At 32.1% G+C, this 25,070-nt stretch overlaps 2 protein-coding genes across 2 annotated transcripts; both read right to left on the reverse strand.

The window, feature by feature from the left end:
* Positions 1 to 20: 20 nt before the first annotated feature.
* Positions 21 to 10,330, reverse strand: LOC132283946 (aspartyl protease family protein 1-like). The gene is made up of 10 exons (XM_059785993.1): positions 9,992 to 10,330; positions 9,573 to 9,708; positions 3,346 to 3,581; positions 2,810 to 3,034; positions 2,543 to 2,678; positions 2,390 to 2,463; positions 2,012 to 2,108; positions 1,870 to 1,927; positions 639 to 710; positions 21 to 518 (listed from the first exon to the last, which is right to left on the reverse strand). The coding sequence occupies exons 1-10, from the start codon at positions 10,258 to 10,260 to the stop codon at positions 304 to 306; spliced, it is 1,518 nt and encodes a 505-aa protein (XP_059641976.1). The 5' UTR covers positions 10,261 to 10,330; the 3' UTR covers positions 21 to 303.
* A 2,019-nt stretch (positions 10,331 to 12,349) lies between these two features.
* Positions 12,350 to 19,266, reverse strand: LOC132284291 (aspartyl protease family protein 1-like). Its single transcript, XM_059786381.1, has 10 exons — positions 18,805 to 19,266; positions 18,566 to 18,701; positions 15,700 to 15,935; positions 15,189 to 15,413; positions 14,938 to 15,073; positions 14,790 to 14,863; positions 14,601 to 14,700; positions 14,440 to 14,497; positions 12,943 to 13,014; positions 12,350 to 12,849 (listed from the first exon to the last, which is right to left on the reverse strand). The coding sequence occupies exons 1-10, from the start codon at positions 19,140 to 19,142 to the stop codon at positions 12,614 to 12,616; spliced, it is 1,611 nt and encodes a 536-aa protein (XP_059642364.1). The 5' UTR covers positions 19,143 to 19,266; the 3' UTR covers positions 12,350 to 12,613.
* Between the last annotated feature and the right edge of the window lie 5,804 nt (positions 19,267 to 25,070).

Genomic DNA, 25,070 nt, shown 5'->3' on the forward strand with positions numbered 1-25,070 from the left:
ATTCACTCAAACCAGCCAACTGATCCAGAAGTCAATTTATTTCAAAGGAGCTCCAAAAATATATACTTATGAAACTAAGCAACTAACTGCAGCATCCAAAAGGCATACAAGTGGTCTCTCCATTATTATACATAGGTATGCTGATAAATAAAACCACTATTTCAATCCAATGTTTGATTTAATGCTAAAAATACTATGTATTAAAAATTAAAAAAAAAAAAAAAAAAAAAAAAAAAAAAGGGAAGCTACAAGTGCCTCCGATTTGATGTTGATTATACAGCAAAACTAAAAGAAAATACAGGATTAAAAAGGCGCCGCGAGAGAAGAGTGGATGAGAAGGGAAAGGAATGTGAAGAGTGTAACAGCAAATGAAGTGAAGTGGGATGAATTGCTTGGTGAAACATGTGACATACTGGAAGCACTGGGCGCAGGGGAACCGTTTACAGAACCCGATGTCACTCCTGGTGCCATGGTAGGAGGAACTGCGGTGGGTACACTACTCTCTCTAGCATCGTAACCTGGGAGAAGAGTTCACATGAACACTTTTAAGAGCTTTACAAACACACACACACACACGTACACACGTATAGAGAGATGTTGCTTCAAAATCTAATCAAGGATGACAAAAATGCACTCACATTCAGATGCCTTCCAGCCCAAAACCATCTTCTCACGATCAAAAACTACACGGTAGCCAGTCATGAAGTTCACTGCATAAAGATTAACAGCCTAATATTGTCAGGAACTATTTCATAAAATATGGTCTATATACATTATGGCTGTCAACAATATACAAGGGGGCATTCGGAAATTGAAAGACATTATGGAAAGACTAGAAATGTGAAAAAAGAGAGGAAACATGATTAATCTTTGTCACATAAGTCGAGGGTGAGGGTCCATAAGTTGTGGACTCTCACCATTATAAGAAAATGCCTCTTTCCAATTTAACAACGAAAACAACACTTTCTAAAAAAAAGTTAAAGTGGACTTGGTTTAAAGCTATTACCTATTTATAAAGGATGTTGAGAGGGGCAGACCGAATACAAATCTAAAATTGGGTATTATCTGTACAAAGTGATTGTTCTAAGATTAAAAATCCACATTCTCATGCCTGATAGTCTGAATCCCCTGAAGTTAAAAATAATTGCATCACGTAAAGAATATATATATATATATATATATATATATATATAGTGTCGAATATGGACTCTTAGAACACACTATAATCCATCACTAAACACGTACGGTCCATTTTAACCGAATCTGATCTCGTTTTACATGTCCTCACCATGCACCGGATAATTACCAAAAAAAATCTCTAGAGGTGACCACAAGGGGATTCAAACTCTCAACCTCCAAGATGTGAAGTGAGAGTCTTGCCATTAGGCTTATCCCCTTGGAGTTCATCTAAAAAAAACGTTGAAAGAAAATGATGCAATCATAATTGACATTTAAGGCAGAGTAGATCAGGGAACCGGTAAGAAAACTAACATTTCCCTACATTTTAATAGATTATACAACCCTTCCTTCAGATAGAGAGAATCTTGAAAATTTTGCACCCATTTTCATCACCTCTATTTCACTCATAATAAATGTGGCTCCTCTTGATAAAAAACATAAACTCTCATGAAATATTGAAGCATTTGCATGTTAAAGTTTACAACTATGGATAGGAATGAAGAAAACAACCACCCTTTCTAAGATAAAATCTTCAGCAATCTCTTAATAAGAATATGAATAAGTCTAGAAACGAAGTTGCAAATTTCAAAAACACATTTTAAGTTCCATCAAATAAGCAAGGTAAAGCAAACTTCCGAAAAAAATAACAGAAGCAAGGTAAAGCAATGTGATTTTAGAATGGATACTCACGTCCAATGATATTCACATCCCAACTTTTGACAACACCCAAACAATACAAATATTCACTCTGGAAAAAGAAAAAGAAAGAAAGACATTTCAGTATATCCCAGAAGCAGACAAAGGATTTAAATCACAAAATACTAAACTTCACCTCGAGAGAAACTAGGACTATCGGATCAGTAACAAAAAATTGGTTTCCCCCTTTCATTGTTAGATTCACATTGGGAATATCGGTGGTTTGATTTTCACTGCATGTAGAGAGAGTCAGTACTTAATGGTCAAAATGAAAAAACTGATTTTCCAGCTAAGCCTAACTAATTATATATCTTGATGGTCTTAGCAGAGACTTGGGGATCAAATCTCATCTTCATTTGGGTTGAGGAGGAAGTATTTATGGGTACGGGCAAGTTACAGCACTGTGTAGCCCATAGCCTTTGGACCCAAAAATAGAATAAATGTAAAAGAGGACAGAATCATGTAAAAGAGGACAGAATCATGCAAATGAATTCAATCTCAAAAGTAAATTGACCTTAATTCATAACAATATTCAAAGGGGATATTGGAATCAGATGGATGCCGTTTCTCTTTGACCTGGGAATTGAACTGCAAAGTAGCAAAATATATATTTAACTATGAATTCAACACAATATATAGACAAACATTCATTATGTAAACCACTTACACTCTCAGAAATAGCCGTATAAGCAGGGTCGTTTAATTGTGTAAATGTGGCACCAGAGTCGAAGATTGCATCAAAATTAAGGTCAGTGACATTTTTGTCCACTGCTATTTGCGTCATGCTAATATTGTAAATTGGACTGGTGAAGAATTTGAAGGAAACATAAAAAAAACAAAGACAAATAGCATGTTATTTCGGTCAAAGAACTTCAGTATGCTAAACTCAATTGAATTGCTAATAGCATTATGCAATTAAGGAATGACAGCTCACTTTGATTGATTTAGATTGAATGGTGTTTCTGCTTGGTCAGGGGCACCTTTATCTCCAAAACTGATTCTGCCAATTCCATCAGGTCCAAAGCACATGGAGAAAGAATTTGCAGCAAGCCCTTCACTTGCTAACATACTAGGAACTGATATATTATCCATCCCAAGCCCAAACAGACCATTGGGAGCCAAACCTTTCAAATATGAACCAGTTTGAATCATACCACATCTGCAACCAGTGTTACACAATAAAAACAATGTGATTGTAGACAAAAAAAAAAAAAAAAAAAAAAAAACAAGTTTGAAAGTGCTCGGTAGCTTAACCGGTAAATTCTCTCCTTACTCCTACCCGATTCCTGGAAAATATTCTCACCTTCATCAAAGTTTCAGGGTGGGGGAGGTTGGGGACAATGGGGAGGGTAACCGCAATGCGCAATTATTGCCTTTGAAAGTTGTTTACAAACCCATCAAGAATAAAAAAATAAATTTCAAATCAAACCAAGAGTAATTGACGGCAAAGTATTATGAGAGATTACTCACCCAAACGTGATTCGTGCATCAACAGCTTTCAATTGACTATCATCTGTAGATAAGTGCAAATCATCCTCTACCAAGATCCCAATAGACATAGGACCATCTAAAGGAGATCCAAGCTGATAAGGACAGGTATTATTTGTTGCAGAGCATTGTCTTTGCTGACTACACAAGGTACTGTTGCAGGGTACGTTCATGCTTGTTGATGATGTGTTAGGACTGTAAATATTAAGGTCTATTACCTGTTTTACAAAGTGGTCACATAAGCAATTGTCAAGGTACCACAGTTAAATAGATAATCAAATCCATATCCTGAATTTTCTCTTAGTATAAACATTAGTGGTTCAGAGTTTAATATGGAGAAGGAATTATTGGTTGCCAAGGGCACTGCCAAAACTTGAATCATGTAATTAGCAATACACAAGGTGCTTAAGGCTCATTTACCAATCCAAAGTCAACAACTAAATGCAGATAAGTAAACAAGAGTAGTTACCTTTAACATATTATCATCATGAAACTTTAACAACTAATAGCTGATATTAACAAAAGAAGCTGAAAGAGTAATTGAATTTTTCTAGGAAAAGAATTTACATAGACTGGACTTACCTTTCAATTAGCTAAAACCAAGTTTTAAAATGAAGAGAACCAACTTTTATAATTTCACTAGAAAATAATGTTGGTAGAATTTAATAAAAATATTAAAGATGTAGCCAGACAATGCCGTAAAGCTAATTCCACAGAAATGGTTGAGCAAGAAAAAGAAAAGAGTTTCACATGGATATAACCTTCGGTATATCCAAGCGATAAATGTTAAAATTTATCATAAATCTATCTGATAAACTAAAATTTTTGACACGATCTTACCATCCTTCTTTCTTGAAATGAAAAAGAATTGCTCAAATCAATTAAGTAATATCTGTCTTTTGTCTTTGTAATTTTCGATGTGTACTTTATTTTCAGTATTTGTAAAGTTTTATCATGATGTTAAAGTACAAAGTTTTCCCATAATACATAACAATATATCTATATCTATATCTATATTATTATTAAATGTGCAAAGTGTTTCAGTGTTTCAGTATTTATTTATGAATATAAAAAAATATATATTAATTGCTTCAGTAGTTCAGTATTTATTTATTAATATAAAAAAATATTTATTAATTGATATAAAAATAGTTTTTATAAAAAGAGCCAAATAAAATTTCAGAATTTCTAGGAAGCCAAGGCACCTCAGTTAGATGAGGATGAGAGCTCTAAAGCTGGGACTACCATTCCGTAAGGGGCTCTGATAGAAGAAACACAAATTACCTAATAAAATTTTATAAATTTTATTTTTATTTATTATTAAATGTGTAAAGAGTTTCAGTGTAATATTTATTAATTGCGTTCAGTATTTATATTAAAACTCTAACGCAAATTACCTAATAAAAAACTCTAACGCAAATTATCTAATAAAATTTCAGTTACCTATTTTATTTTCTATATTAATTGCTTCAGTAGTTTAGTATTTATATTAAAACTCTAGCACAAATTACCTAATAAAATTTCAATTACCTATTTTATTTTCTATAAAACTCTATCACATCTAACATATATATATATATATATATATTAGATCAGCCTTGTGGTGTGCATATTTTTTCTTTTCTCTTTATAATAGGTCTCGTAAGTTTTTTCTTCACTTTTTCTTTTTATAACCATTATTATTATGTTATTATTAATTTATTTTTTCTCTTTCTAATTGATGTTTATGTTTAGAAGTAGTTGATTTGTTTTATTTTTATTTTCTCTTTCTAATTGACGTTTAGAAGTGGTTGATTTTTTTTTTTCTTCATTTTTTTATTTTATTATTTTTGGTTCATTTTTAATTTATTATTATTTTGAGTCATTATTTATTTATTTATTTTTATTACTTTGGATGGTTCAAAATTTGTTATTCTTAATTTGTTATATTGAGAAAGTTGGATTGTTAATTTTTTTCTTTACTTTTTCTTTTTAGAAGCATTATTTTTTTTTATTTTTTCCTTATTGATGTTTAGAAGTAGTTGATTTGTTTTATTTTATTTTTCTTTTTCTAATTGATGTTTAGAAGTGGTTGATTTGATAAGTTTACTTTTGGATTGTGATTTTTTTTCTTTTATTTTTTATTTTTGGTTCATTCATAATTTATTACTATTTTGAGTCCTTATTGTTCTTTTTTTTTTTTCCTTTACTTTTTATTTTTCAGAAATATCATTATTATTTTTTCTTCAGTTTTTATTTTTATTTTACTCTTTATAAGTTTACTTTGGATTATAATTTTTTTCTCAGTTTTTATTTTTGGTTCATTCTTAATACAGGTTTCAATGCTGAAAAGTTTTTATATGTTTTTTTTTTTTCAATTTTTATTATTATTTTTTTGATTCATTCTTAATATATTATTTTGAGTAGGTTTCAATGTTTTTCGATTTTTGGTTGGACTTGATTTTAAATTATCTAATTTCACACATATACTCACATCATGCTGTGTCGTAATCTATGTTGTAATATCATAATGATAACTACTTTTTTTTTTTACCATTTCCTTGTAACAAAAACTAAATTTGAGAATTCAAATTTTCAAATCAAATAAGTTCGTAGATTCTTTCATTTTTCTTAATGTCCACTTTCATATTTCCAAAGGTAAAGGTCATGTTACCATTTCTACTCTTGATCAATGCATTGACAGTAGCTAAAAATACAAATTTCTATAATGAAAATAAAATAATTTCTATAAAATTTACCAAAAATTAGCAATTTTATTTTCAATAAAACTCTACCACATTATCAAGTTTTATAATAAAAGAAAATTTAATTAGACAAGGATATAGTTAAAAAAAATAAAATAATTTCTATAAAAACTCTACCAAAAATTACCTATTTTATTTCAATAAAACTCTATCACATAATTCACTTTTGACAATTATATATTTAAATAGTTTCTATAAAACTCTACCACAAATTACCTAGTTATCTATTTATTATTAGTTTTTTAATGAAAGGAAATCTATTTAAACAAAAATTATAAATATAAAAAAATATTTATTAATTGATATAAAAAAAGATTTTAAAATAGTTTTTATAAAACTCTAACACAAATTGCCTATTTATCTATTTATTATTAGTTTTTTAATGAAAGGAAATCAATTTAAACAAAAATTATAAATATAAATAATATATATAATAATTGATATAAAAAGAGATTTTAAAAATGTTTCTAAAAAAATCTAACACAAATTACCTATTTATCAATTTATGAGTTTTTAATAAAAGGAAGTCTAATTAGACAAAAATTATTAATATAAAAAAAATTACCTAAAAATTCATTTCAAATTACATATTAAAATTAAATGAAAAACTACTTAATAAAAAAATATTAATTAATTGATATAAAAGAAGTTTCTAAAAGAGTTTCAATAAAACTCTAACACAAACTACCAATTTATCTATTTATTATGAGTTTTTTAATAAAAAAAATCTAACTAAAAAATAATTACTAATATAAAAAAAAATTATTTAATTGATATAAAAAATAATATAATTTCTCAAATACTCTATCACAAATTACCTTTTATTATGAGTTTTTAATAAAATGAAATCTAATTAGACTAAGATATATTTAAAGAAATAAAATAATTTGTATAAAGCTCTACCACAAATTAGCGATCTATCACGTTATACAATGATATATTAAAAAGTTTCTAAAAACCTCTAACATAAATTACCTATTTATAAATTTATTATGTGTTTTTTAATAAAAGAAAGTCTAATTAGACAAGAATTATTAATATAAAAAATGTTTATTAATTCATATAAAAAATAAAATAATTTTTCTAAAACTCTAGTACAAATTATCAATTATTATGAGTTTTTTAATAAATAAATAAAAATCATATTAGGGAATAATTATTAAATTAAAAAAAAATATTTATTAATTGATATAAAAATAATTTTTAAAAGAGTTTCTATAAAACTCTAACACATTTTAACAATTTAACTATTTATTATGAGTTTTTTTAATAAAAGAAAATCTAATTAGACAATAATATATTTAAAGAAAATACAAAAATCTCTTTAAAATTTACCATAAATTATTTTTTATAAAACTCTATGACATTATCTATTTATTATGAGTTTTTTAATAAAATAAAATCTAATTAAACAATAATATATTTTAATAAATAATTTTTTTAAAAAACTCTACTACAAATTAGTTATTTTATTTTCTATAAAACTCTAACACATATATCCTGTATTTACATTTTTATTATGAATATATTTAAAGAAAATAAAATAATTTCTATAAAATTTACCTAAAATTACCTATTTTATTTTCTTTAAAATTCTATAACATGTAATCTGTATTTATCTATTTATTATGAGTTTTAATAAAAAAAATCTAATTAAGTAGGACATATTTAACGAAAATAGAATAATTTTTTAACATAGTTTCTATGAAACTCTAACACAAATTTCCTATTTATCCATTTATTATGAATTTTTTAATAAAAGAAAATCTAAATAGACAAGAATTATAAATATAAAAAATATTTATGAATTGATATGAAAAATTAAATAGTTTTTCTAAAACTCTAACAGAAATTACCTTTTATTATGTGTTTTTAAATAAAAGAAAATCTAATTAGATAATGATATATTTAAAGAAAATAAAATAATTTTTATAAAACTCTACCACAAATTATCTGTTTTATTTTTAATAAAACTCTATCACATTAGACAATGATATCTCTAACACAAATTACCTATTTATTTATTTATTTATTATGAGTTTATTAATGAAAGGAAATATAATAAGATGAGAATTATTAATATAAAAATATTTATTAATTAATATAAAAAGATTTTTTAAAAGAGTTTCTGTAAGACTCTAACATAAATTAATTATTTATCAACTTATTATGAGTTTTGTAATAAAGAAATATCTAATTAGACAAGAATTATGAGTATAAAAAATATTTATTAATTGATATAAAAAATAAAATAATTTTTCTAAAACTTTATCACATATAACCTATTTATTAACAATATATTTAAAGAAAATAAAATAATTTTTATAAAAATCTACCACAAATTACCTATTTTATTTTCTTAAAATTTTATCACATATAACATGTATTTATCTATTTATTAAGAGTTTTTTTAATAAAATAAAATATAATTAGAGAAGGATGTATTTAAAAATAAATAAAATAATTTTTTAAAATTTTTTTATAAAACTATAACACAAATTACCTATTTATCTATTTAATATGAGTTTTTTAATAAAAGAAAATCTAATTAGACAATAATTATTTATATAAAAAATATTTATTAATTGATGAAAAAAATAAAATAATTTCTCTAAAACTCTATTTCAAATTACCTTTTATTATGAGTTTTTTAATAAAAGAAAATCTAATTAGACACTGATATATTTAGAGAAAATAAAATAATTTGTATAAAACTATAACACAAATTACTTATTTTATTTTCCATAAAATTCTATTACATTAGAGAAGGATATGTTTAAAGAGTTTCTATAATAAAATCTAACACAAATTACCTATTTATTTATTTATTATGAGTTTTTTAAGAAGTAAAACCTAATTAAACAAGAATTATTAATATAGAAAAATATTTATTAATTGATATAAAAATAGTTTTTAAAAGAGTTTCTATAAAACTCTAACACAAATTATCTATTTATTACAAGTTTTTAATAAAAGGAAATCTAATTAGATAAAAATGACTAATATAAAAAATATTTATTAATTGATATGAAAAATAAATAATTTTTGTAAATTCTACCGCAAATTACCTTTTATTATGACTTTTTTAATAAAAGGAAATCTAATTAGACAAGAATTATTAATTTAAAAAATGCTCTATAAAACTATACCACAAATTAACTATTTTATTTTCTTTAAGTATTTCACTATTTATTTATTAATAAAAAAATATTTATTAATTGATATAAAATGAATTAAAAAAAATTATAAATAAAACAAATTAAAATAAATGAGTTTCAAATCATTATTAAAATAACTAAAAAAATAAGTAAAATAGATAATTATTTAATAAAATAATTTATCAAATAATAAAATAAGTTACAAATCATTCATTAGGTGTGTCTTTTCCATGTGTGTGTGTATCATCAAGCGAAAGATGACATGCATTAGCAGAGGAAACAGTAAGTAAGGAAAGAAAGAACATACTTCTCCAGATCGTCTCTTCAAGGAATGCACACAACTCATACAATCACACGGTAACCAAAACAGGTCGCTACCAGTATCGAGTGCCACAAGAAATGATAGACTCGGTGTCCCCACAGAAATGTTGGCATATTGCAAACTGTATTTCCCACAAAGATATTGATCAAATATTAATTAAAATAGCAGAAAAGGAACTCCGAATCCAAAACTTAAAATCACTACTACATGTTTTAGCACTATAAGAAATACCTGGTTAGCCCTTCAATAAAAAATTAAGGAAAAAAGAAATCTAAAAATGTTAATAAAGAAACCAACATAGTTGAGGTTTTTCAATCTCTACTAGCTTATATATATAGTTGAGGCATGTTTTTTACGTTATGATAATTAGAAAGAAAAAAAAAAATGAAGAGAATACGACATACAATCCAAAAGCAGGGATTTGAAGAGTCTTGTTGCCGGCGACGAAAGTGAGCGGCGTGGAAGCGAGGCGGCGTTCCCGATCACGGTGGATCATGGCGGCGCAGTACTCAGGACTACCCTTCTCAGGCAAGCCATCGAGACCCAGAATTGACTTGACCGGTTCGGAGTACCTGTGATACATATTGAAGCCGAACGTACCAGAACCATTGCAGCTCTGCAAACCCCAAATCAATACAAAAAATACCAAATAAGAAGAAGAAGAAGAAGCCATTGGAAATCTCCAAAAAAAAAAAAGTGTTTGTGAAATGACGAATGAGGAAAGAAGCGAAATGGGTTTTGGGAGGAAGTGATTGAATTTATGGTGTTAACTGAGAGTGATGGAGTGGACTGGTCTTGGGTCAAGTCGTCTTGCTTGTGGAAAGGGGTAGAAGTCGTCGGATGATCGAAACGTTATCGACGGTGCCGTTGCCGTTGGTGTCTCAAATTCCAAGTCTAAGTATAAGAAAGGTCGCCACTCCATCTTCTGTGGAAATTCATCAATAAACAACGAAGAAAAGGTTGCCATAATACACACAGTCAAAGTTGAGAATAGTAGTACACGTTCTGTGGAAATTCATTGGTGACGAATGAAGAAGAGGTTTGCACCTGCGTTTCAGTGATAAAAGTTAAAAACACCAAACCATCCTTTTTTGCTCTTTTTTCTTTTTAACTTTTTGAGTAATAATAGGCTTTCATACGCCCAGGGAAATTTTTTTATTTTTTATTTTTATAGATTTCTCGACATCTTATGTGGAAGGACAAAAGTATCACTTGAATTAAAGCTCCCTCATAAAATATTAAAATGATTACGAGAGAAATAATTACTTATTTTTTTATTGACTTTGACAATGTCTTCACGTATCACGGCTCCTCTCCTCCAAACGTTCTCTCCGAGCATTGACCGCACAATTAATTCTAGACCATTAAATACAATGTTTTGGACGATTTACGCTGTTAATGACAACGGCAAAATTCACACGGTATCGTTTGTGTTTGCTCCTTCACCTCTAGCTATGTAGCATGGATACAAACAAGAAATACGAGTACGTAGACAACTTTAAAAACCAAAAAGAAAAAAAAAAAAAAAAAAATTTTATTTTATAATTTTGCTATGAAATGAATTAAAAAATAAAATTATGTTATTATTGTAATAATTTTTATATCATATGTTATTATTTCATTACTTTGTCGTAATAGTATTCATACTTGTGTTATAAATGTTAAGTGGTGAGAAAATGTCGGCAAAGTGTCTGAAAAGTGCAGTGAAGTATCTAAAATATAAATTAATTTTTATTTATGTACACGTATATGAAGTTTCGAACAAATATTTGAAAAGTTTTGGTGTCCGACACAGGTATAACTCCTTCGTAAAAGTGTCCGTACTTCCTAGGCTTCCAAAGATAAATATCCCTCTAAACATCCCAAGACACCACCCTCTCTGAGTCTATGGAAAAAAAGACATCATGGATGAATCAAATTCCTAACTGAAGAATAAACAAATCTTTCTCATCAAATTGTATTTCTATAAATTTCAATATATATACATATATATACCCACATGATTGCCCTAGATGATCTCATGAATTTGTTTCCTATACTAGAATTGAAGGTTCTATATTGTAATGTATCTATATATATACATAAAATTTGTGTTTGTGTATGAATTGATGTCCAATGATATGAGATCGCGTGAATTGAACAACTTTTAATAACTTGTGAAATTAATCATCAATGGTGGTATGTTTAGAACTAATTTAGGAGCCCTTGATTTGCACTTCAGTGAATGAGAAAAGTTATTGAGAACCCAAATTACTTTGGTTAGAGTTTGGGATTGAGAGCAATTTTAAAGAAAATTCAGATGTGGTATTTTACTGGAGGCCAAAAAGGAGTCACAAGGATCTTTAGAATGGAGACGGATAATGATAGTGCTCTCAACAAGAACCTTGCATTTACACTTCAATGGAGACCAAGATCAATTTTGTTGTTATACAGAGAAAAGATGAATAGTATCATATATAAATAAATGAAAAGGTTTTGTGTGTATGCCAAAAATTGGATACTTCGTTTGAATTTCCTCTGTCGACTCAACATTAGTAGCTCAAAACGGCAGCATTTTGTAAGTTAAATAAGATGTTCACGTGGCATTACAATAACCCAGACCAAATATTAAAAATTTAAGTGACTGACTCCACACTTTTTCCGCCGTACAAATTGCTACATTTTTTTTTTTTTTTTCAATGGGTGGTAAATAAGCAATTTACAGTGTTCTTAATGGCAACAGGAAGGGTTCATAACAAGCAAAAGTAAAGGCTGCACAAATGTTGTAGGTCTGAGGAACAAGATCACTTTCAAAATTTCATTTAATAAAATGGAATGTTAATGTGTTTGCTATGTACATTGTACACTAGATCCCTACAAGCAGGGTCAAATACAATCTGCATAACCATGGGGCAAATAAAAATCAATACAAAATTTTCTATTTCTCTTGAGACCATTTTGAGGTGGGGCTTTCATCATTTGTGAAACAATAGTTTAAACTGAAAAATAATACCACAACGAACTGCTGCTGGTTTGTTACGGAGGCCTTATAACCGCCGCAATAGTAAAAGCAATATGAATAGAAATCTTAAGCAAGAGTAAGTCCAATCTGAAAAATGGCAGTGATAAAATGGAGATGCAACTGAAATCACAGAACTATTTCGGGTCTCTCTGGTTGAGTTTGGAGTAGCATGATTATCTAGTCCAACGGCAACAGCAGGAGGAACTGTGGTAGAGTTGTGCGATTTTGTTGGGAAAGTATTATTATCTTCAGTATCGTAACCTGCGTGTGACAACAGAGTCCGGTTACAAATTCGATAGAACTTCCATGTTTAAGCATGCAGGAGAGTATTGCTTAAAGAAAAGCAACACTTACAGTCAAACTTCTTCCAGCCAAGGACAAGTTTCTCCCGGTCAAATACAATGCGGTAGCCAGTCATAAAATTTTCTGTTTAAGAATCGGTAAATTCAGTGTGAGTAAATCATATATATAAAGATATCAATGCAGAAAGAGAGCATGTCCAATCAGTTCTTGTTTGATATCTCATTGAGATGAAGACAGCAAGACTAGTATTCCAACAGCTGAAGCCTATTCACTAATCACCATCTTTTTTGACCAAGAAGCACTAACAACTAAAAAAGCCTAAATTATGTGTGCTATTATTAAGTCAGTTGAATCTTAACTACAATACTCATCATCATCAATCTCACAAAGATTTGTTTTGGTTACTTTTCAGAATCAATTTTTTGAGCATGTGCACTTCAACTCTGAACCATATCAAATGTTAAAATTCACAAACAATTATTAACGATAAAGGCAAATCTCAATCCATAGCCCCAATCATGTTGCACTCATTTCTCCTGTGAGTGAGTTCTGAATAAGATGTAAACTAAACTAAAGCAAACCAATCCTCAACATTGGTAGACAATGTATCAAAAGTAGCAGACACTCATTAATTTACTTTATCAGTCTTCAAAAAAAATTGCAGGTCACCTTCCAGCTAACAGTTGGCTCTGACACTTGAGGTCTAAATTTGCTAGGCCTAAATTCCTTTTTTTGGCCTATATATATTTTTCCTGTGATATAGAGAGGCTTTGTTCTTCAAGATTGATTGAGGTAGATGTATTCTATTTCAAGCAATCTGTCTATTCAGATTGAATTACACTGTTTATGAAGGATTTGCAGCTTCAAGATATGCCATGTGTGGTCTAGTCAAGAATCCAGGTCTCCGGCAACAAATTGTTCTCTGGATTAGTTACAAAATGAGAGGCAAGTCTTTGCCAAAAAGATCACGAGTGTTGCTTTTGCTGCTATGCTGTATCATGTTAGGGCTAGGTGAAATCAAAGGACTTCTGAAAATAGCTGAGAGTACAAGAGAAGCTTGCTATTTGATGTTGCTAAAGATGCCAAAAGGGCCTTTGCTGGAACTAAGGATGTTGAAAACTCTACTCTTGCAAGGAATACTTAGAAAATTTGGAATACTGCTGTGCATTGGAAAGGGGCTGGAATCAATTTTAGGCTGGTCATGCATTTGGTTGTCTAAAGTTGTACTGTATTCTCGAGTAAAGGGCTTTGGGATTGTTTATCTGCTCTGGTTATGTCTTTTGTTATAGTTCAACTACGTGTAGTGGTTAGAGGCCATGCCATTATTACTAATCAGGACTTCCTGCGAATAAACATATTCTTATCATCTTATGATCTAAAGAAAAATTTATTACTGATACAAAAGGAAAAAAAAATGTTTAATTTGGAGTGTGTGCATGCATTGGACATGAGGAATTAATAAAACTTTCCTTTGCATTCTTGACATGCTAATTCAATACAGTATATATATAGCATGAATCTCAAGCACGACTTGCAGAAGAGACTTACGCCCGATTATATTGAGTTCCGCGCTCTTGACAACAGCCAGGCAATATACAACTTCTTGCTGCATATAATTAGTGCCAGAATATTTTTTAATTAGCAGGAAAAATAACACATGTAACTCATAAAGGTCTTAAACAACAATTCTAATTGTGCCAACATCGTACCTGCATGGAGATGACAATTATTGGATCAAAGATGGCAAGTTGGCCTCCCCCCGCCATGGTTAGGCTTAGAGTGGGTATCAAACTAGTGTTTGCATCAGAACTGCCCATCATATAGAAGAAGAAAAAAATTAGACTTGGATGCTAGAAAGTAGAAACTGGAAGAAAATACTGATAAGATTAAAAAAAAACCTCATATCATAACAATACTCAAAAGGGATCCTCGAATCAGGTGGACGTCGCCTATCTTGTGCTTGCAAATGGAACTGCAGAAATGCTAGGTTCAGGGACTGGCTATAAATGAAATTTGAAAGGTTAATTTTCATCATTAACTACTTACGCTCTCTGAAAGTCTTGTATAGGGTGCGTCAACCAGGTATGTGAAAGAGGTCCCAGAATCAAATAGAGCAGTGAAATCCAAGTCGATGATAGTAGTCCCCACACGAGTTTGAGTAACAGTAACATTATAGGTGGGACTGCAACATAAGTTTAGATCAATAGTCACAGAATGACAGGGCGGGGTTGGATGGGGGAAGAAATATCTTCACAAACAAAAAATTAGCATTAAATTAAGTGATAATTACCACTTACTGTAATGGATTCAGATTAAATGGGGTTTCGTCCTGGTCTAGGCTACCCTTATCTCCGAAGTTAATCCTTCCAGTTCCATCGCTTCCGAAACACATTGAAAAAGAATCTGCAGTATAACCCTCCCTGGATAAAATGCTGGGAACTGATATCTTCTCCAAACCAAGCCCAAATAAGCCATTTGGTGCCGCAACATCTAGAAATGAACCAGTCTGAACCTGTCCACAGCTGCAAAATATAAATTGTTCTTTTATCTCATCCTAAATGTAAGTTAAAGAAAAAGGCTCAAACTGACTTGTCAGTTGGGATGCCAGTGTACTTTAACTGAGAATCTACAAACTAAATACCCCTAACATGCTTATTGTAACCGGTAAGCTAAATAGCAACGAAATGCATGAAATTGGGAACTTGGTGTTTCTCAGAAGTTGAAAGATATAATAAAGGCCTCTAAGAAACAGAATGATGCTGGAATAAGGTGTCCAAATCAGCTGAAGTAAATAAATTGGCAACTTACCCAAACATTATGTACGCCTCAATGAATTCTTGATCATTATCTTCTGTTCTTAAGTGCAGAACATCCTCCACCAAAATCCCTGATGTTGAAGTTTCAGATGATACATAGGACACTGTGTATGGGCAATGACTCAATGTTTCCAGGCATCTATTGCGGTGTGCACACAAACTATTGGTGCATGTGACCTTTTTGCTTGTTGATGAACCTTTAGGGCTGTATATGCTAAGCTCAAATTCCTACCACACAATAGTTTAATGAAAATCAATGCAAGGTAAGCGAAAAAAATTCAACGTAAGAACAGTGAAAGATAAATCCTAGACGCTACCTGGTAATTGTTGTTTCAAGCACCTAGTATCTATGCCAAAGTGCAAAATCATGCAATAATCATCCACTCTGGCCTGCAATACGTTATTACTATATCAGATTTGTTTCAATCCAGTGGACTTTAGCAATTTTTCTAGTGTTTCTTCCTTTGTAACCTATGTAGCATGGAGGGTGGCAGATTCCCAAGAATCAATGGGTCGGTAGATTGAGGGTATCACCAATCCATGCAAGAGAGATTAGGGAATGCAAATCATGATACAGCCAATTTTATGAAGATTTTATTCAAAATCTTAAAATTTAGATGGCCAGGCTTATAAGTGCGATTTATATAAGAATGGAGAAACGGAAGAGGAGGGAAAAGGGAAAGGAGGAAAACAACTCCTTCGCTAGGTAGAGGAAGAATAGAAAATGAAAGGAAGGGAGGAAGGTAGCTCTTCCCCTCCGGTCCTGCAAAATCCTTTCCACCAAAAAATGAGTAGAAAGGAGTAGTGAACATTCTTCCAATCTTCCCTTCGTTTCTTTTACACTTTTGGGCCTTCAAAATTTTTTAAAATTAGAGTTATTCAAGGGTAAAACCCTTCCCTTCATTCCTCTTTTCTTCCTAATTGACCAGAACATATGAGGAAATTGTTCCTTCGTTTCCCTAATAATAACCATTTGATCTCTCCTACTTACTCTTCCTTTCAATATTCCAGTGTACAAAATGGAACATTATAGCCAACCAAAACGAAGAGCAACTGTCCTTTTACTGTTAATATTGAACTATATTCCATTGGTAATGCCTTTGGAATCACACACACACACGATTATGCATTATAGAGACTCAAAAGACTAAGGTATGATATAATCATTAGTCACTGCTCTTGCGCCTGAATCATGCATTGATTACTTGGCTCCTTCCTCGCCTTCTTTCTTCATTCTCTTTTTATTGGCATCTCTGCTCATGGTGTGGAATCAGCTTTGTCTTCATACTTGAATCTGTATCATTTTCACAATCCTCACTTAATGTAGCTGTGCTGGAAAAAGGAAGTCAGGCTATTGATCTCCCTTGACAAGGTTATATACTCCACTTTGAAACCCCTACTAGAAAGAGAAGGAATACATGAAAAGGAGAGATAATTGAAGAGGAAGAGCGGATTCTATTGCTTGGGTTCTCTCATGAACCTTGAAACTCAAATCAAGGTTGAGATGGATGTACTTCCACTATCTCTTTGAACCATATAGTTTCTGATGATGAATACATTCTTACAGATATAGTCCTCTCTAGTCATCTGAAGTAGTATCCATTGACAACACATTTGCAATTTGTCATTTATAAATTGACAAATCCATTCCTAGAGATATGGTCTCACCAAGAGCAAGATGCAACACCAAATCCAGATAACTAAACCAAGGAGTAAAGCCATAAAGTGCAATAATCAGCATGATATAGCAGTCTGGGTTAGGCAAAAGTCGAACTAAGTAGATAGAAAATTTACTTCCAAACAATTTAAGCAATTTAACCCGATCCTTAACAGCTAATTACAAGAAAAAAAAAAAACACCAAAAATATATTTTCTAAGTAGACAAATCGGAATTTAAATCATAAGCAAGTCTATTGCTCCATAATTTGGGTGATCTATTAGTGTTAAAAGGCTCCTCAGCTGTCCTAATTTCATAGCTATTACCCATATGCAGCCCTCAAACACCACAGCATATGTTTGCTCAATCCATACATTACAAATTGATTTCTTTTGAGATGATAGTTTTAAGAATTTCTGCTAGTGGATCATACATACACCTAACTATATACATAGTATGCACACAGCTGTATAGGAAGAGTTAAGTCATTAATATCAACAAAAGTTGAAAATGGGAAACAAGCTAGAGCAGTTGCATGTGAGTTAAGTTTATAAATCAATAAAGTAACCCATCATCAGAGGCACTAGTTACCAAGAAAAAAACACCAAGTGAAGTTTATAAAAGCGAGCAATAATGTCCGAAGTCAGGTATGTTTCTCTCAACCTAGTAAAATAACAGTGTTATGGCCTAGGTATACATATGGAATGCATCCGACTTGAATAGTAGGACAAGCACCCGAGAAGCCTGTCCATTAATTCAGATTTGTAGTTATTCAAGAAAACTTTCTCCTTATGTTCATTCATTACATTGCAAGTGTCTAAGATAATAACTACATCCTACATAAACATATAACTTTACCCAAGGAAATAAAAGAAGAATGTTTCGGAAGTTGAATACATTTAGCTGTGTTCTTAGATATGACGACTAATAAATACCGCCAACAACTAGACCCAACCCCACACTTGACATTCATATGCATATCCATATCCATATCCAAGTCCATATAACATTGCATATAATATAGCACTTTTCCCCCCGATAATCCTGTTAAATATAAATGCTTCTCTGTTCATTTCCTCATCTATCAAATTTGTGGGTTCATAGAAAAACAACAAGATTTTGGCAAAAAACTAGACAACAAAAAGCGAGCCTAAACAGCCAAGAATTTAACAATAGATAAAAGAGGGAAATGAGAACACACAGAGCTATAAGGAGTGTCTTCAGTTGGTGCACATCTGCTGCAATCACAGGGCACCCAGAACAGGTCACTCCCAGTGTCCAGCGCCACCAAGAACTTCGTACTAGGCGTCCCTAGTGACACGGTCGTGTAATGCAAACTGTACAAATCTCCACAAAGAAACCAAAAAACACATTAACCAAACAACCCCTAAATCAAGAAAACAAAATGGACAAAAAAAACAGCAAAGCAAAGAATCGCACAATCCCAAAGAGTTGATCCGAAAGGTTGAATTGCCTTCGGAAAAAGTAAGCGATCCGTTGAATTCCGAAAGGCGTCGGCCTCGGATGACCTGATCGTGGTTGGCCAACTGAGCGTAGTACTCAACACTTCCTCTCACAGGCCAATTTTCGGCAAGAAAATGTTTTCCGGCGCTTTCGGACAATTTCTTGACTGGTTCGGAGAAGCGGTGATGCATTTCTAAGGTGAAGATACGGCCATTGCAAGTATTGAATCCCCAAAGTGAGAGCAATATGAGCGAGAATGCAAAAAAAGAAGCCATTTGGGCGAACTTGATCTGAAAGAGTAAAAAGAACTGCATCAAAATGGAAGTTGCTTTCGAATCCCCAATTCTTGGAAGGTGAAAGAGATGGTCGGTTCACTGAAATTAGGGTTAGTTTGAGAGAGGGAGAGAGAGATCTACACTGTAATGATTCTAGTGAAGAAAGTAGTTTTGAGTTGTTGATTCACTATATATATATATATATATATATATATATATGAGTGTGTGTATATTTATTTTGGTCAGTTGAGGAAGGTGGAGTTGGCTTCAAGTTCAAACTTGAACCACAAATCACAGATGAGTTGGCTCGGGCACTCAACGTCGCCGACTTGGCATTTTCCAACTAACGAGTTGACTCGTTGGGCTGTAAATTACGTACTTTCATAAAAATAAAACTGAGTTAAACGAGTTTGCTTGTGCCAATTTCTTTCAGCAGATTATGATGTGACTCAGTATTTATTATAAGTTACAACTATAATATTTAAAAAAAAAAAAAAAAAAGTTGTTTATGTAATAATATTATTATATATAAAAATAATATATATTTTTACCATTTGGGGTAATTACACTTACCTCCCCTGGGGTTAGGCCTAATTACAGGCGGTACCTCTAACGTTTAAAAAATTACACTGACCTCTCTCCAAACTGATCGGCATTTTATTCCGGCCATTGACCATGTTAAATGACTAAAACACCCTCTAATATTTTATTAATATGACATGACACTGTGAAATTACTATATTGTCCACAAATAAAATTATACTTGTGTAACATATACACACCTACATATACAAACCCCCGCCGCCCGCTGTCCCTGTGATATCCCTCGGATCCGAGATACGGGTTGATCAAGCCCAGGCCCAAATCCGAGGGATATCAAACAATTAATATTTTATAATGAACACATAATACAAACCGAAATAAGAAATGAAGTTTAAGCTGATAGAAACTAAAATAAAATCCTCAAATAATAAAGATTAAGTAATTCAGCTCCAAAAACCTCCAAGGTTACAACTTGGGAATCCAACTAGTGGACCCTGAAATAAAACTCCAACTGAAAATAAAGATATTCCAAAACTAAATCATGAAGTAAAATCCTACATCGTCGGTAGAATGAATGAGAGACCCTACTGCGCACAATCAAGCTTGAGACTGGAACCGTCCGTAACCTGAAAAGAATAATAAAGGAGTGGGTCAGGCCCACATGCAAGTCCTAATCCAACTGTAATCCATACAGTGCCCGATACGCAGATACACCCTAGATACCCTCCATATAACTACGTAACCCATAAATATACATATATATCCACACTAAGGACATTCACTGAACTATAGTAGAGGTCTCAACCTGAATAGAAGGCAACATGCGAAAACGCACCCAAAGGTGGGCATGAGTACCTAAACTTAACAGGATACACCTACCTACTAAATCCAGCTGCGCATCCACTGCATTTACGCACCCTAACCAACGACTCTGAGACTCGCGCTCATCTCATGGTATCATAATCATATATCTAAAGTCCGTCCGAAACCATAGTATGTCATTCACTTATTCAATGAGGAGACATACAAAATACCATCCAGATAAGCACTCAACTTATTCGTTGAAGTGACTTAACCACAACCAATTAATCCAGGGAGTCATTTAACCTAATCAGTTGATTCAACTCAACACATTAACGGATTCAATATTTTACAATTCATACTTTCCATCTGGTAGGTTAGGTTAGCGTTTTTAAGCTAAACCATCCCCTAGTATGCCACCGTCCTATACCGGTGAATACAATCCTCCATAATCATGTAGATTATAGCCTATAAACAATTATTAAGTGATTTACAGTTCAAATCCTCATCCATGTAATTGCAGAAAAACAGTTTATATTCTAGCAATTTAAATCCGAGCAAAAATTCAGTTAATTGCAGAAAAGATTTAAATTTGTCAGCCATTAATATCCAGAGCATGCATATAACACATTTATTAAACAGATGACCCTAACATGCATTTATAGTCAACATATAAGCTCATGTTAATCCACTGGATTCACAAAGTTTAGCCTAAGCAACTAAGTCTCCTTCCGTTTGTTAATCATATACAATGTACATAACCTTTCTACAATTTGTTCTGTTAATTCAAAGGCAAGCTCTGATCACTTAAGGATCCTATTAGCACTTAAAATTAGCTTCTTAGTCACACTGAAAAGTCCTAGAATTTTTTAGACATAGTTCAGACCCTCAAAATTCCAAACAACTCGTTAAAATTCAAAATTTCAAAAGTAGAGAGCTTGCTCTACTTTTGAAAGAGCAGGCTCTTGGAATTCCTAGAGCCGGCTCTTTGATGGGGGAGCCGGCTCTTTGCATTCTAAAGTCGGCTCTCTCCTCCTCCTCGAGCCTTCTTCAACCTCTGTTGCTCCTACAACTTCCTGCAGTGTTTTCGGCCATTCACAACTTATCTAGTTGGTTTCAAACTGATCCTAAGAGTCCTATCTAAGTCCAGTATCATTCCCAAGAAGTGTTTATAGCAGTTAAACACAAAAACAGAGGCTACATATTCATCAAATTTTCATGCTTTAAGAAACAAACTGCTCACAGATACGCACCAACTGAAACGGAACAAATTTTCACATATACAGAACATGAATATAACATCTATTAAACATAAGAAACTCATTTAAATGTTTAATTAAATCCTAGAAGCTATCTAGGTGCACAAAACACAGGCAAAGGGAAGAAGAAAGAAAAGAACTTGCCTTTGAGCTTCAGACTTGAAACTCTAAATTCCCAGTTTCTGTAGTGATATGTTTGTGTCCTAAACTGCACAACACCTCCTCCAATGCCTTGATTCAACCTTGGTCTAGAACAAAACCTAGACCTTCTATCTTCCTCTGTTCTCCCTCTGTACCTCACAGTTTCTGCGTCTTTTGCAGAACTCAATTCACGTCTCCGAGATAACTGCTATGAATCTAAAACCCTAAGCTTACTACATGTAATATATTTATAAGCTTAACTCTGAACCCTAATCCTTGTAACCTTAAAGCCAGAGCCCTTCTCGGCCCATAAACCAACCTAGGATATATACCTACGTCGGCCACCCATGTGAATTGCAAAACCTAAATTCACGTGGAGCACAGAAAAACTAAATTCCCTTAAATCTAAATTTCCATTAAATAAAATTGATTAAACAATTAACTAAACCCAATTAAATAAAAATAAACTTAAATAAATAAGTACCTAAATACAATTAAATAAAATAACTAAGCAATTAATTACATAACATGACTAATTTACCAAATAAAACTATGAAGAAAATCATTAAATAAAACAATTATGCAAATAATCAAATAAAAATGCAATTAAACAATAAACTAAATTCCAGGAATAGTCTTTTTAAAAATTAGAGGTATTACAGTTCCCCACCCACCAAGGAAATCATTTTCTCCGGCGACCAATTTTATTCAATGTAGCCATTTCCTCTGACGATCCATTACATTAATCATTACCACTCAACTTTCCCTCTATATCACACACACCATAAATACATACACAGACAACTACCACACAACCACCACCATCATAATCATCACCACTAGCGGACTCTTCTACAACGACAACCAACACGGCACTATCATCCACTGGTGAAGCCAACGGTAACGACCTAAAATAAGGAAACTGAGGAAGAAGAAAACTTGGTGGATCCAAGAAAGTGTTTCAACTGGTCAAACTTATGTATAGATATATAGATATATGGGCAGGACAAAACAGAGCTATCATCTCCGGCATAAATTCACCGATCTGAACATGAACATCTGCCGCCTCGATTTCGCCGACATAGACATGATTGCCATAATATTCACCGGCGAAGTCGCACCTGGCAAAACTCCAGATTGGATGCAAATCAGAATTCAGAAACCGTAGTGAGCTCGGCCGGTTCTCGCTGGTGAAGCGGTTCGAGTCGCCGATCAATTGAGAGCTGCGAGACTTGTGAAATGACGATGATTTGATAACGCTGAAGTTTTCACTCTTTTGGTACTCATTGAGTTCGTCTCGGTCATCGTTGTAGGGATGATGCTTTCGCAGAAGACGATGTTGTCGATTGGGTTGATTGAAGTTTAGATCGATGAAGAACTCGAATAGGTCTTGATCTATGGGGGTTTTTGGATTAAGGTGTAGCCGCGGATGGCAAAGTCGAGGAGGAGAGCTGCTCTGTCGGCGGAGGGGTTTCCATATATGCTGGCGGCAAGGGGCTCCATCGATTTCAGCAGTGATTATTGTGGCAGCGACGATTTGCAACTATGTATATATATGTAGATCTAGAATGAGCCAATGTGTGTGTGTGTGTGTATATATATATATAGAGAGAGAGAGAGAGACCAGGTGATATATATTATGGGGAAGGCAGCGAGGCATGCCGGACAGCGGAGAGGAATACTAAGTAGCCATGAGGGAGCCAACGAATGGTAGAAGGCGCGGTGGGCGCAGAGGATGAATCCGCCGTTGTTGGGGCAGTGGTGATCTCGATAGTGATGAGGATACACACACACACACACACACTGATATTACATAGTATTTGTCCCTTTTTTTTTTTTCTTTTTTTTTTCTTTTTTCTAGGTATATAAGTTATTTTAATACAAAAGTAAGGGTTAAAATGTCTTCGCAAATACAGTAAGGGCAAATGTGTATTACAGGGTTAAAAAGTGCTGATGTCATAAAAAATCATCATTGACCGACGTTGACTTTCATCGGAGGGGGCTAAGTGTTACGATAGAGCGAACCTTGAGGGAGGGCTATATAATTTTTTAAATGTTAGGGGTACCGCCTGTAATTAGGCCTAACCCCAGGGGAGGTAAGCGTAATTACCCCTTACCATTTTATTGATATAATTATAAATAAATTAGTAATTTAGAGTTTAGATTTAGATGTTTGTTATTTTTGTTTTCTTAAATTTTATATTATATTTTTAATTAACCCATAATATATATTTTAGATTGTATTGAATTATAATTTTATTTATTTATAAATAATTACAAAATCATTCGTCATATTTTGAAAGTGTCTAAAACTTATCTTTGTCCAACCATAAAAGAAATATTAACCCATACTTCTAAACATATCCGACACGTGTTGAATTCGTATTCGTGTATGCGACAAATATATCCGTTACTATCACGGCACTTTAGAAAAATTATCCAGACTTTAATGTTTGAATTCGATTTAAATCCTTTAACATTTATTTGAATTATATTTTGAGATGTCATTTATTGACATATATTATATACCCGTCTTAGTATGTTTTGTCTTCCACTTTGGGACTATGAATCATGTGCCACATAAACAAAATCATAAGATTATGACATAGTAGAATTAATTATGACATAGTAGAATTAGGACCTTTCTTTTCTATTTGTTTTCGCATTAATATATACTTTGATTGTGAATTATCTCATGATTTATTTCACGAATTTTTTTGATGGATGCGGTATTCTTATTTCTACATGGTTTCCCAATTTAATTACTGATTAGAGGTCCCTCTCCTCACTTTGAGTTTTCACAATCTAGTAGACATCAATGTGATTAGAAGTTCAAATGATCTTTTGTCTGGACTACAATTTTAACTCTTGGAAGTTTACGAGGATAAATAGACAGAAGCGACAATAGACAGAAGCCATTGATGGTTTTCTTAATCTATGGATCTGGTTCATAAACTGGGTTATTCAACGATAAAATCTTTATAGTTTTCTTAGTCTGATTTAGAAAATGGTTACTCTTAAATGGGTAGAATTCAATGTTTTTGTGAACCTATTTAAACACTGAACTTTCATCTATGTTTCTTGGAATCTCAATTTACAACCCAGATCTTTGATTTGTATTGGCTATAATCGTGTTGTGAGTAGCATTTTTTTGATGGTCGGAAATTAATTTTCAACCGAAACTGCAAAAATTTGCCAAAGAACTTTGCAAAATGAATGTTGG

Source organism: Cornus florida, unplaced genomic scaffold, assembly GCF_030987335.1.
Source record: "Cornus florida cultivar Cherokee Brave unplaced genomic scaffold, ASM3098733v1 CherokeeBrave_3.0.0_Hap2_Chr11, whole genome shotgun sequence".
Lineage (NCBI taxonomy): Eukaryota > Viridiplantae > Streptophyta > Magnoliopsida > Cornales > Cornaceae > Cornus > Cornus florida.